We start from the raw sequence: 13486 nt of genomic DNA, 5'->3' as shown, positions 1-13486 counted from the left end.
CGTGAAGTCTTTAACCCATAAATGGTTTAGTGCCTGACTTTGCAGCTGAAAGCATTCTACACTGCTTGATGTTTAACAGATGCAAATACATTTTAAAGGCTTTCCCCTAGCACCTTTGAAAGCTTTTGAGAACCATGTCATCAGGCAGGCAGCAAGATGGAGCATGCCAAATATCAGATGGATATAGCAAAGAAAGACAGCTTGGACAGTATAATGTAAATTCCTTGTTAGTGTAACTTTCCAGCAAAAATCACATCAAGCAGACATAATAAGGAGGCAAAAACTTTACTCACTGGCATTTGCTGAAAAGGGCAGGTTATGTAAACTGTCTCAAATTAACCAGCTGGCTAAGAAAAGTAGAAAAATATTCACTGAACCCTGGTAAGTTTTGTAATGTAAGCATTAGGAGAATATGTGCATATCAAACAATCCCCAAACTACCTATTTTGTCATGTTTTCACTTGCAAATTACCCAGGGGAATGAAATTAAAATCATGGTTTGTGCCTATAATTCCCAAGTAGCTTATGGCTGTCTTTTATTGAGGGAGGGTGAGAAATTCTACTCAGTTGTGTATATAGCAGGAGAAGATTTGCACAGATTATTTTGTCTCTCTTATCCATTTAAAATACAGACTGTAGTTCTCTATCTCAGAAATAAGCACTGAGATTACACAGTGGTTTACACAATGCATAAATGCCTTCAACATATGGCAAGGGAAGCATGTCAGGATCCACTACACCATTTATTGGAGTAGCTCGAGATTTCATACCAAGGTTGTCACAAGAACAGACTTCAAGTTGTTTTCACCTGCGTTAAATCTTCTACCTCTGTCAGCATTGAAAACCTCACTGTCCATGTACATGAGTCTTTGTATCTCAAAACCTGAAGATGAAGCAGGAGAGGTGGCCCTGAGGTGATTTCCGTGAGCCACAAGCTCAGGAAATCTGAATTCCCTTCTCAGCTCTGCTGCAGCAGTCTTTTAAAAAATATTCAAAGCATAAAAGACACTGACTCGACACTTTCAAGGGAACTAAATTAACCAGGTATTAAAAACCCTGCAGGATGGGTCCTAATGTCAGTATTGTTGAAGAGACATGTAGATTATTAACTTTTAAAAAGACCAATCTAAGCTAATGTAACATACCTGTAACAGAACAGAAGACTGCTAAAATTAGCAATTATCATTTTCAAGGTGATAGCAGGGGCAAATCACAGTGGGTTTAACTTCCCAGTAATTAAGGTTGTGTCTGCCTGACTATGGTCTCTGCACCTTGTAGGCAAGTGTTACCTTCTTACAAAGTAAAAAGAAACAATTGGTACTGCAGTGACCATAATCACCAGGAAAACAGATGAGCAGGAATCAGTTACCACTGGATAAAGTTTCCAAAAGATAGGTGCAATAGGAGCTAATTGTGCCAGGATTAATTTATATTTAAAATTTCTCTAGATCCCAAAGTACATGCTATTCATCCAGGATAGAACATTGCTTTTACTGAAAATTTGTATTAGCTAAGGATCTTTCCTCAGTAGATCTTTTTGACATATATTTTGCAATTTATAAATATGCTTATGTGTAGACTGATTCATTTTTTCTTTCTATTTCATAAAATGTACATTATCTTTCTACAACATTTACAACATTAAATAAATACTAGTAAAGACATATCCTACTAATTGATTGCTTGATTATTTTTAAAATTACATTCCTTTTTTCCTTTTGATACAGCCTGAAACAAAAATATAAATTAATATACATCAGGTAAAAAGTAAATTAATAATGATGCTATCACTATCTAGACAACCAGATTATGTGAAGTAGTGTGTTCATGCAAAAAGGAAGTATTTTTTCTCATAGTTTGGTACTGCTATGATGTTTTACCTTTAGTGAAGGTGTTTTAATACATGAATTGTATTTGTAAGAGCTGGCAATCAAAATGATAAATTGCTAAAAGTTAAAAGTTGTGGAGGAGTCTTCTGTCCACTGAACCATAAGCCAATACAATAATTAGTTTTAAGGTCAACTACTGGATACACAGAGTTACACAGAAATTCCCCCCATGGGGAGAATAGAACAGACGTTCACAAGAAACAAGAGGACATGGCACCAATGGGCCACTGTGGTGACCCAGTGAATGTCAGTCTCCCAATTTTTAATCAAGGCAGGGAGATAATACCAAGAATTACATTATATTTTAAATTAATTTTAATGTTTTTCAGTGAAAGAAGCAACTTTTGATTATTCAGAGATACTGTGCTTCAAAAGCAACATAAAGAAACAGTAGACTGCTTTGATTAGATCAGCACAAGGTGACTGCTTTGGAGGGCGGTAGTTAAATATTCTTCCTTAAATGCAGTTTCTGGTATTGTCATTACCTCAGATTGAAGCTGAAAGCCAACTAGGCATTTGACTTCCACTGGGTCTTTCCAGGATCTCATACAACTTTTGAGAAATCCCTGTGCAACCACTTTCCATCAAATAGTATAAAGAGGCTGTTATGGAGGGTCCCCACTGAGATACCCTCACCTCACTCTGCCAGTGTAAGATAAGGCTTTGTGTGGATGCAGCAGGGATTAGGTCTGGGCTGTTACAACTGGGTCTCCAGGTTCTCCTTTCCTAGTAGGCAGCACTTGGCACTTTCATCTACTGCAAAGCAGTGTCTTGTATTTAAAGACCCTTAAAAAAATGAAAGCATAGGCAAGGAATCAAGGGAAGCAATTATTAAAGAGTTAAGATTAAGTTTCAACCTAGAGTTGTGCAATGGTCCTGCTCCCCTTATTCATAATGGTTTAAGTGTTTTGCAGATAGCCCAAAAATAGACATACTATAAGCACCTGGGCAACATCTTAAGCTCTGTTGAAAGTATCAAGAGGACAAGGTAGATCCCCACAGTGTGTTGGGTGGGAGTCAAGCCACCCCAGCACAAATTAGATCAACATGAAGGCATGGCTGTGAGCAGGGAAGGAGCAAGAGGAAGAGCTCATCTTTCCCCCCTGACTTGACAGATATTTGACATGGCATCTGTGTTACACACATGTAATGTCACAGTTGGCAGCTTGTCAGTGCTTGTCCTGAGCCCTCAAAAAAACCTCAATGCACTCTATGTGAAAGCTGAATTAATGTTTTCAGAGCTTTGTGAGGGTGAAAGAAGCCCAGTGTGGTTTCATGGTCCTCTGTGTCCTCTCCCCAGCCTCATCTCCAAGCCACATAGTGCTCAGTGAGGCTCTGCAGGGCTGGTGGGAGCAATGGGAAGGGTGTTGAAGGCAAATGCAGGTGATGCAAAAGCACAATAAGTCTTTCCTAGAGCTGACAAGAAGAATGACAACACACGTGGAGGATGTGGTCTGCAGGTTATAGCTAAAGTAATTGTGAACCTGAAGACTCACATGCTCTGCTGTCTTGGAGCATCCTCATTATTAACTCCTTGATCAAGTGTATGTGAAACACTCATTTTGGTTGGGTAGCAATTTGTACTACCATGACACAAGTGTAAATCACTAGACAGAGCTCGAGGCAAAGGCTATCAGTGACTGATGCTCAAAGCCATCTGGAGATAAGAGAGGCGAGCTGGTGATGTTAACTACAAGAAACACTTTATGTTTTCAAAAATTTCAGGCTTTTACAAAGCAATATCTGTGAAGTTTAAGGCTGAAGAGAGGAGTAGAATTGTCTCACAGCCTTAAGTATTGTGTTTCTTAACATATTCTCCCAGGCACTATTTTTAGGAGCAGTTTGGAGCACAGAAGTGTTTTACAGATTAAATAGGAAGAAGAATCATTGAATGTGACTGGCTTTTTCTGACTTCCAACTTGAAAAATAATGAAACTTGAACTTGAAAACACCGTTGTGGTGTTATTTCCATTGCTATTTCATTTCTTGGCCCTTTTAAATCACTAAATCATAATGTGTATGCCAAACCCGAATCTGAAGATCACCTTCCTCCCATATTTGCATCTAATCAGGAACAAAAGTGGTGTTTTTATTGTTAACTTGGCATTTCAAGTACTTGAACAATGTGCACTACCTAGTTTGTATCTTAACATTTCTTTGAGCTCTCACCTGGTTTCTAAATCCAATGTGGGCACATGTTCAGTGCACCTGTCTGGCGGTTGTAATACTGCTGAAGAAACTATTAAAACTCCCAATTATCCCAACTCAGGAAACTCTAACTTGTGGCGTCAGCGTTTTCTAAACAATTAATATATTGCATAACCTGGACTTCATATCTGCCTTTACTGAATGCTTAGCAGCTTGTATGAAAGACAGTATTGCAGCACAGTTCAGCTTCAGAGGGAGCAGTTCTGCAGAAATATAGCTATTTTGTTTAGATATGTTATTGCCTGAATAATTATACTCAAAGTAGAGAAAAGTATCGGTAGCACAGATCTTTTTCTCCATGGAGAGAAGTATGCAAGAAAAGTTAGAAATTCGTGGCTTATGGGGTAAATGCTTTTATAGCTCCTTTTCTTGGTAAATCTGCCCCTGCTTAATTTTAATGTCAACTCTGATGAGCCCATGTTTCAGCAGATCATGAATCCTTGACATGGTTAGCGGCTTAGTGAATAGGTTTTAGCAGTCATTGCAGATGTAAACCTCCCTTTTACTCTCATATTTCTCTCTTCCCTCACTTCACTCGTAACTTTCATGGAAATTGTTTTTCCATAACAATATCCTCAGGGAAAAGGTGTCAGAAGATAATGAGAAGATTTGGCAAAGTTACAAACTAAGAGATATACAGAGGATCTCGAGGGGATTCAATCTGCAGCGCTGCTGGAGAGATGGTGCGATAAATGCTTCACTGATTACTGACTCATATGAGTCAGTGGGGAATCAGATTTGTTTTTCTCACTTTTCTCATTGGTAAAATGACGCCCTCAACCAGGACCTTAGTTACAAGGTAGGAGGGATGCTAGAACTATTGAGGCAGACCTTGAGTACAGGCAGCCTCCCAAAGGCAAGGATGTCACATTAAGCCTTTGCCTGTGGCACAAACTAAAGAGGATTAACTATGCACAGACCAGAGATGAATTTGGTGAGGACCTGAGAGCCTTGGCCACCTGTAAAGCCAAGCTTATGGTGGGCATTTGGGAGAGTCTGTCATGCTGCATGTACCACACACGTAGGGATGGGACTTGGCAGTATGGACAGACATCTACACTTTCATGTGTATGTTTTGGCAGAGGGTCAAGGGCCCACGATAGTCAATGAAGTCACCTAAGAAGTCACTGCTCACACAACCTTCAGCACTGTTCCCCAGGAATAAGGCCTTTAAGGTGCTCCTACCTGAAACACCAGCCCTAGGTGGACAGAATGACACCGGAGAAGCAGCTGGGACATGGGTGGTGGCAGAAAGGCTAGAGTACCTGAAACAACACTAGGTGCCTATCTTATATATCCAATTACTCAGGGTCCTGCTTGCTAGTCCACAAAAAACCCCCCAACTCCATTAAATACACTGGGGTTCATTTGCCTGGCAAGGGAGATTAGACACCCAGCACACATATGGACATCTACATTTAGGACTCAGCCCCAAAGCGAACCCGCCTCCTTCCCACCTGCCCAGATCTTCATTAGCAGAGCCCTAGTTCCTCACTTGAGTCAAAAGAGAAACGCTGAGATCACTTGCCCTAATAGCGAACTCCAAAAGATGTTGATTTCATGCCTGAGAGCAAGAGATTGGTTGGCATTATCTTTGCAATAGTGAGAACCCATCCGACTCCATTAGCCTGCAATCCAGTATTGTGCACTGCAACTAAAATGAAACGCATCTTATACGGGACCACAGTGTTTCCTTCAGTAGTCTGCTTGTGAAGATAATAATGACAAATCTGCAGTAGTTTAACAGCCATCTAAGGATGGTAATTATGTATGCCTTGGATGGTTTTCTTTTGTTTCAGCTGGAAGGCATGTTTTAGTCTCACGCTATTGCTGATTTATCGCAGTTTAATACAAGTACAGAGGAAAAAATAATTAACTTCTAAGTACAATGGAGAAAAAAAATATTAAAATCAGCATGAGATACAGACAGGCTCTTGAATTAGGTGAACTGCAGGTGAGTGAAAAGTGGTTTTTCTGAAAAGGAATTACTGAATGCAAAAAAATGCAGGGGGAAAATAACACATTGGGTTTTGTCCGTTTTTTAAAACTAGATCTTTTAGAATAAATGAGAATTTCAGGTACATGATGCAGCACTGCCATCAGAAAGGTGTCTTTGCTAGTATGTAAGAGATGTAATCGCAGCTTTTGGCTTTAACTCTCAGACTTTTCAAGACAATAGCTACAGAAATCAGTTTGGAAATGAAGTACAGAGAAAGGGCAAGATACAGGTCAGAATGAGCTGATTATACACTTTAGTATTTCATGAGTGAACACAACAAGTTCACTGAGAATGATTTACACACTCCTGATGCTAACAGATTCTCTGGTCACACAGACAGGCTGCAAATAGAGTTGCTTGGAAATTTTCCATATGAATGGTTATTTTTAATGGGAAATTCAGCTTTCTGCAGAAAAAAAATGAGAATCACACTGTGAAAATCAAATGGTAATGAGTAGTTTCAATTGCATTGACCTCAACGATGCTGCCCTAGAATGTTTCATTTTTTCAGAAGGTATTAATAATATAGGCTTCCTAGCAGTGAGCTCATTGCTAATGGTAGGTGTAGTCTGAGGACATAGTCCCTTCCATAATCTGGGTTTCCCAGAAAACCTCTGCAGTTTTGTTATCTCTATCAATATGTGCATTTCCAAGGAGTTTAATAAACCAAAATAAACATTTTAATTTGTGTAACAATAATTAATTTAATCTCAGTTTCAAAAAAGTCAATTTACCTTTGCACAGTCTAAGTAACACTTAATCTGTTCAGTCTCAAATCATGTTTCTACTTAATGATAGGAGATACCACCCTCAAATTTTCCTCCCTAAAACCAGATTTAGCAGAGATATGCACATGGGACCCAAAAAAGAGTTGGTTTAAGCCTCTGAAATAAATCCTTCTCATATGTGAGAATGAGGAAAGATCTGAAGAAGAAAGCATTATCCTTTTCTAGATATGATAGTCCTGGCAATGAATTTCCTAAATTAGGTTGATTCATAAAGTCTCTCATAAACAGGGTGTTTCAAAAATGTGGACCAAATGTCAAAGCAGTATATTTCATGATGGTAACATGTTACAATTACATAAAAATTTATGAATGGTTTAATGAGTTATGAAGTTGTAGAAATCTTTTAATAAATGCTCTGTGTTCCCTCCACCTGCTGTACAGACAACACGGAGACAATAGTTGAATTACATCACAATAGTCGCTAATGGTGGCACAAAAACATGGTCTTTGATGTCTCCTCACAAGAAAAAGCTGCAGGCTGTCATGTCTGGGGATCATGGAGGCCAAGAATGTAGTGTCGAATCTTGGGGTCCCGTGTGATCTATCCAATGTTGAGGCAGTGGGTCCATCTTTTTGAAATGCCCTGTAGTATTGAATTCTTCAATAAAATAACTGCTTTAGATGACAGAATCCATCCTTTATATATGATTCCTCTATTGAAGAGATGTCATTACCTCTTCTTGTGGTCCAGGGAATATACGCGGATCTTCTGCTGGTACCTTTGCCTAGAGGTGCCTTTTGTCCCAGAGAATGGTGTCAGGTCAGCGATGGGGCTGTGGATTGGTGGATTCACACCAATGGATGGGTGGAATAGCTTTAACCTTCCCTCCTTCCTGGCTGGCCCCAGCCCACAGCTGACTGTGGTGCGCAGAACAAGAGCGTGATCACAGCTGCTTTGCACTCCTATGTTTTGGGCCACTTCCAGAGGTACCACAAATAGGCACTTTCACCACAATCTGCACAAGTGAATTTGCTGTCACTGAGCAACAGGTCTGATCAACTTTGCAGTGATCAGCACTGCTCAGTGGGATAGTTGTAACAATCCTTTAAAAACAGCTCACGTTATTAGTAGGGAACATTTTAGAAACAAAGTCAGACATGTAGAGGGACCGCATTTAATAGTCAGAAAGCAAATTGAGAGCTGATGTTTAAAAAATGATCGTGCTGACATGGTGTGAATGCATTTGACTGCACTGTGTGCTTTGGGTGCTTATCAGGAGTGGAGCTGTGGTACCTGGATATGAGTCATCCACCAAATATTGCAAATAACATGTTCAGCATTGCCAGATTACAGGTCTAATCCAAAGCGTCCTTGGCATACGTACCCACTGAAATGATGAAGAGGTGCCCACTATAGACCTGAGTATTGAATTGCAGAAACAGCCCTCTGGTGTGCACATCACTCCTGCACTATTAAATATATTCCAAACGTCTTTAGTTGCTGCTGTAACATCCAGCAGGGAGCTCAGTATTGTTTGTATACAGAAAAAGAATTTCTAGCTTTGTTCACGACTGTGTTTGAAGGAGCATATTATTACTGAAAGAATGAGATAATCACTGACACAAAATTATAGTTTTACTGCCTAGAACAGCATCCCCTTCAAATAGAAGGCCAAGAACAATGGAGCCTCAAAGGGTATTTATAATAGAGAAGGAAATACGATGAGTACACTAGACTGAAATCCACGCTTTTTATGTCATTTCTATGCTCTGTCACAGGCTTCCTGAAAGCTGCTGCACAAATCACTTTGGACAACAATTTTCTTGTTCTTCAGGTGCCCAATTCTAACTGAAAATGAATTCAGCACCCAAATGCTTTTCCATTTTACTCATAGTCCATTTGCAGCTGCATCACTTCTGTCAATAGGACTAACAGCAATGTTCTGATGACAGAAATGCTGAACGCCTCTGAGCCCCTCCCTCCCTGCATTGCTACAGCACTGCTGAGGATACTGCAGAACAAGGACCAGAATGGATTTTAACATGACATTTGAAAAGAGAACATTAATTTGACTGGCTAACAATATGAAAGACTGTTTTAAACACAGTTATTAGGCTGTACGTTAAGAAATGCAGAAATGTCTTTTACAAAGAGAAGGCAGATGACATGAAGGGGCACAAAATGCAGGGACAAAGAACAAAGAGTAGGCATCATAACAGCAAACTCCTGTCATTTAACATCATCATATTCTGTCACTGCTTTTTGATTCAGTCAATTTTCCAGCTTTCAGGGTTTCGGTTTGCATTCAAGGTGTGAACATCTGGACTGTTCCAAAAATTACTGCTGAACTGCAGAAGTGATTGGTCAGACATGACTGATCATTGGTACCATAGTGATCTGTGGTGAACAGCCTTAGGGAGTTGCAGGCACTTTTTCCCTTCACATGGTTTGTTGACCGAAGAGTTAAGTGTCTCTGCTTCAGCAACAGTTCTTACAGACTATGAATTTCATTATACCTGCCACCAAGGTCACTGGAAAACATCAGATGCAAGTTTCATTTGCAGCCATCCAACTTGGCCTATTCAAAGCTAAGGTCACCTTTAGTTAATAAAGGTTTGGGAAAATCTCATTTACATCATCAATTAAAAGCAATCATAAGTTTTAATAGCCCTGAGTATGCAAGTTTGTGACAACCCAGGATCCTGCAATTTCTGTCTGTTTTTCTCTCTGAGTAAATAAAAGCCAGATGTATGGAAGTTAGCACGGGTGAAAGTGACTTTAAGATAATACTGTGTCATCACTTTATTAAGAGGTCAATAAGAAAATCCCATTAAAAAGATAAGTGAAAAAAATCCTAAGTGCAATCAGCCATTCAATATTCACCCCTCAGCAAAATTCAAAAAGGACACACATGCTTTTAAGTTTCTTTAATAATCAGTTTCTTCTTCTCCTTGGAAGAAAGTCAATATGCTAACTTTGAGAATTGAGCCATAGGTCAAATGTTTCTTCTCTTGACTATTAAAGGCTCAGAAAATATTGCTTAAGAGTTAATCAAGATGAAATCTGAAGTGAACAGTTTTGAATTGTATAGAATACTTGCGTACATTCATGTATTTACGTAATGTTGGCATGGGAATGTGGTAATACAGCTATACTTTTCACATCACTAGTTTTGCTGAAGTTAGTACTAGTGAAACGGTTTCACATGGCCAAAAAGTCTTAGAAGTTAGGTATGCTGACAGGCTATGTCTAGTTTTATCTTCCTACTGTACTGTGTCTCCCATGAAGGACTACTGGCCAGCCACGATCACAAACATGAGAGAGTTATTGCATTTTCCCTCATGTAGCATGGAGAGCTGAGCTCTCTCAGCCATGCTGTCCAGCATCACAGCCACAGAAGAGGAGTACAGGCAGAAAAGTGGGGAAAAAACCCAATTTCTGGTGTTTCGATGGAGTTCTGCCAGCACTGGGAACAAATGTGTAAAGCCTGAGGAGCAGTAACTCTGCACCATGATGCACAAAGGCTGCATGAGGAACTTCAAAGATGGTTGTTGGTGAGGAGGAAGGAAGGTGCCAGTGGAAATATGACTGGGGAAGGAGGACACACCTGCAGCCAGCTCCAGAAAGGCTGCAGCACAGCTACAGCCACTGGCTTAGGACAAGCCTCCCTAAGCAGCAGAGCAAGACCAGCCAGGGCCAGGCATTCGCATATCCTGCTACAGCCCAGACAAGGGAGCTTCATGACCCAGTCAGGCTAATATTTTAGTTCTACTGTTTACCAATCCAACAAAAACCAATATTGAGCTCACTAACCTTCTATATTCTTTGCTTTCCAGCAATCTTGACACAGAAGAGCTCTGTGGTAAGTTCCTTTTTGGTCAAGAACATATTCTGTCTCTGTGGTAGCCTTGCACAAGTGAATACGCCATGTGATTTTGTTGATGATGTTTTTGTTTGGTTGGTGGGAATTTTTTTGTTTGTTTAGTCTTTGGAGCTCAAATACAAAGTAAATTTCATTGAAATTACTCCTGAGAAAACGTAGATGGCTTATAATCTTTTCAGACTCTGTCATCCATCACATGCAGAAATTACTTGGAAAATATTTTTCCTAATCAGTACTTCTCTGAGCTTCAAAATTTGTTCTGATGTAAAGATAACTTATTTTCCTTTCCTGTGAGATATATTTTTCTAGTTAATTCATCACTTTGAGAGGTACCAGTGTTTTAGCAAATTTGAAAGAGATTGTCATATTAGTACCCCAGTGGAGAAAAATTCATTACTTTCTTTCAACATGAGCCAGTGAAAACAGCAGTTTAACAAGTTTTATCATTCTTCATCAAAAAAAGCTCCTACAAGACCTAGAATATGGCCCAGTGACTCATTCCTATAACCATTTCTGGGCTGTGAGTCTTTTCCCTAAATCACTGCATCTTACAGCACCTTATTTCTGCTTCCAGCAGAAAACAATTCACGGAAAATTTCTGCAAGTCCTCCCACAAAATGTCAAAAAAAGTTATGCTTGAGGTAGAGATGGTAGCCTGATTAATTTTCCAATAGTCAAGAATGTTGAAGACCTATAAAAGCTGAAAATACTGCCAAGTTGAACACCAGCTCACTCACCCACAGAGTAACTCTAGCCATGGCCAAGAACCCACTGAAAGACACCTCAGCCTCTGGCTTACAAATAGATGACAAGAGACTCAGCTGAAGTGAATTGGGCTCTGGTGACTTCTGCTCATTGAGAATCTGGCCAAAATTATGTAAAACTGGCCAAGGAAGACAGGTGTTTTTGTTCTACAACGGATTTACTGCTGTTGGTGTTGCACTGGAGACCTACAAGTTTGCTTAGCACCTGAGTCCCCCAACCACCTCAGGCTGCCCAGAGGACTTGGTGGGGGGGGTCTCAGCCTCTATTTACTGTCTGTTTTGATTAAATATTGGCTGCTTCAGCTGTCTTAAATCTTTCATAGATTGCCACTAGGGTGTTTCTCATCTGTCATACTGGTACAGAGTTCATTTAACGTATGTTTAAGCTAGTGATTATACAGCTCTTTTTGAGTTATCTCAGTTCTCAGAAATGAAGCTTCACTTCCAGGATACTAATTCACAGTACATTTTCATTCTCAATAATTTCATTCAACCTCTCAGCAATAACGGGTTATGTCACAGGGCTCCTTAAACCTTATGCTTCCATTATTCCCCTGAGAAACTCATGCTGGCATCTTAAAAGCCTCAAAGTATTGCTATTTATTATTCTAAAAAGCTTCTATCTAATCTAGTTCTTCCTGTCTGCTATTTAGATGTTGTTTTTCATGCTCTTCCAGGTGATCTGCTATTTCAATGCCTTGTCTAAGACAGTCTCTAGCTTTAACATAATTCTTGTTCTATATTTTTTCCTTCCTGTGGCTCCTTTTATTGTATTTTGCTGCACTGAACAAATGGGAACTCTGGTCATGGTTTGCTTCCTCCTCTTGCTGCAATCCCTCTGACTGAATTATGCCCCTTGATTTTACATCAGATCTTTCTGTTAACATGTCCTTTCTTTGAGCAGCTATGCAAGGACATCCTGCAACTTATGCTATCACCATGATTTTTGTTAAAAGTATTTTGCATGGATAATATTTGTTGTAAACATAATCGTAGTACCTGGGACTAGAAGCTTATCTGAGCAACTCATGGTTTCTTTGCTTCTCAGAGAGAAACAACTGGTCTCAGCTGACCCCAACCCACAACAGCCCCCACTTATCTCCTCTAAGGGCTTTGCCAGAATTATTCATTTTTTTTGTCAACGTAATCAGATTTACTACATGCACAGGAAAACTTCATTTTGTGCTAGTAACTGTAAAGCAGACTATTAAACTGAAAATCCAGTTAGGAAAGAAAAGATAGATATTTTGAAAATAGGTCTGTTTCAGCTCTCAACTTATATTTTATTTTTGGTCAATTTAACAACATATTTATTGGAAGAAAATGTTTTGAAATACTGATTTTGTTATTTTAAGTACTCCAGGACTGATTTTGATGGAAATAGTACAAAATTTTAAAATAAAATTGTACTTTTTGTTGTAACTCTTGCTAATTTTGTGTATTTAACTAGATAATAATACCATAACTGAATTCAGACTTGATAAAATTTCTATTTAATGAAACTATATTTTTCAGATCATTAATATGTGACATGGATTTTCTTCTTATTTTAGAATATTTTTCCCAGCACTTAGGAGAGTATGGAAATGTTCTGTCTGTCTTGGAAGACTTAAACATAACTGTACTGAAGGCAATGGACAAAACAAAGAAAGTAAGTAAAAATTGTGACATTTTCTTTACATTGTATGCTTTGTGTATGTGAACATGTGTCCAATATTTTTCTTATCTAGATAAAGTTAGTTATTTGCATTTAAGTTCTTCCACATAATACATGTTTGTAGCAAAAGTCCAGTAGTAAAAGGCTTGTCAAAATGGTTGAGTATCAAAGCCATAACGTTCTGTCTGCAAAGTATTACAGTTTGGATATAATCAAAATTGTCTTTGAGAATGATCTGAAGAATGTTCTGCATATCGTCACACCAAGAGAGGGTTTCATGCCCCATGCCAAATGTGGGTAAGTATTATCAGCATATCAATACTTGAAAATAGACCAAATTTGAAAAAATATTCCAAG

The 13486-nt window shown here is 39.0% G+C and overlaps 1 protein-coding gene across 1 annotated transcript in view; it reads left to right on the top strand.

The window, feature by feature from the left end:
- Nucleotides 1–13486, top strand: part of NECAB1 (N-terminal EF-hand calcium binding protein 1) — a 62665-nt gene that overhangs the window by 18784 nt on the left and 30395 nt on the right. Inside the window, exons 4-5 of the mRNA XM_065831938.2 lie at nucleotides 10662–10687; nucleotides 13026–13123. Of these exons, the coding sequence (XP_065688010.1) occupies nucleotides 10662–10687; nucleotides 13026–13123 (124 nt within the window). The remainder of the gene's footprint in view (nucleotides 1–10661; nucleotides 10688–13025; nucleotides 13124–13486) is intronic.

The sequence above is a fragment of the Patagioenas fasciata genome, chromosome 2 (genome assembly GCF_037038585.1).
Source record: "Patagioenas fasciata isolate bPatFas1 chromosome 2, bPatFas1.hap1, whole genome shotgun sequence".
NCBI lineage: Eukaryota > Metazoa > Chordata > Aves > Columbiformes > Columbidae > Patagioenas > Patagioenas fasciata.
Note: the sequence above shows the minus strand (reverse complement) of the source record. Positions and strands in the feature narration are given on the sequence as shown.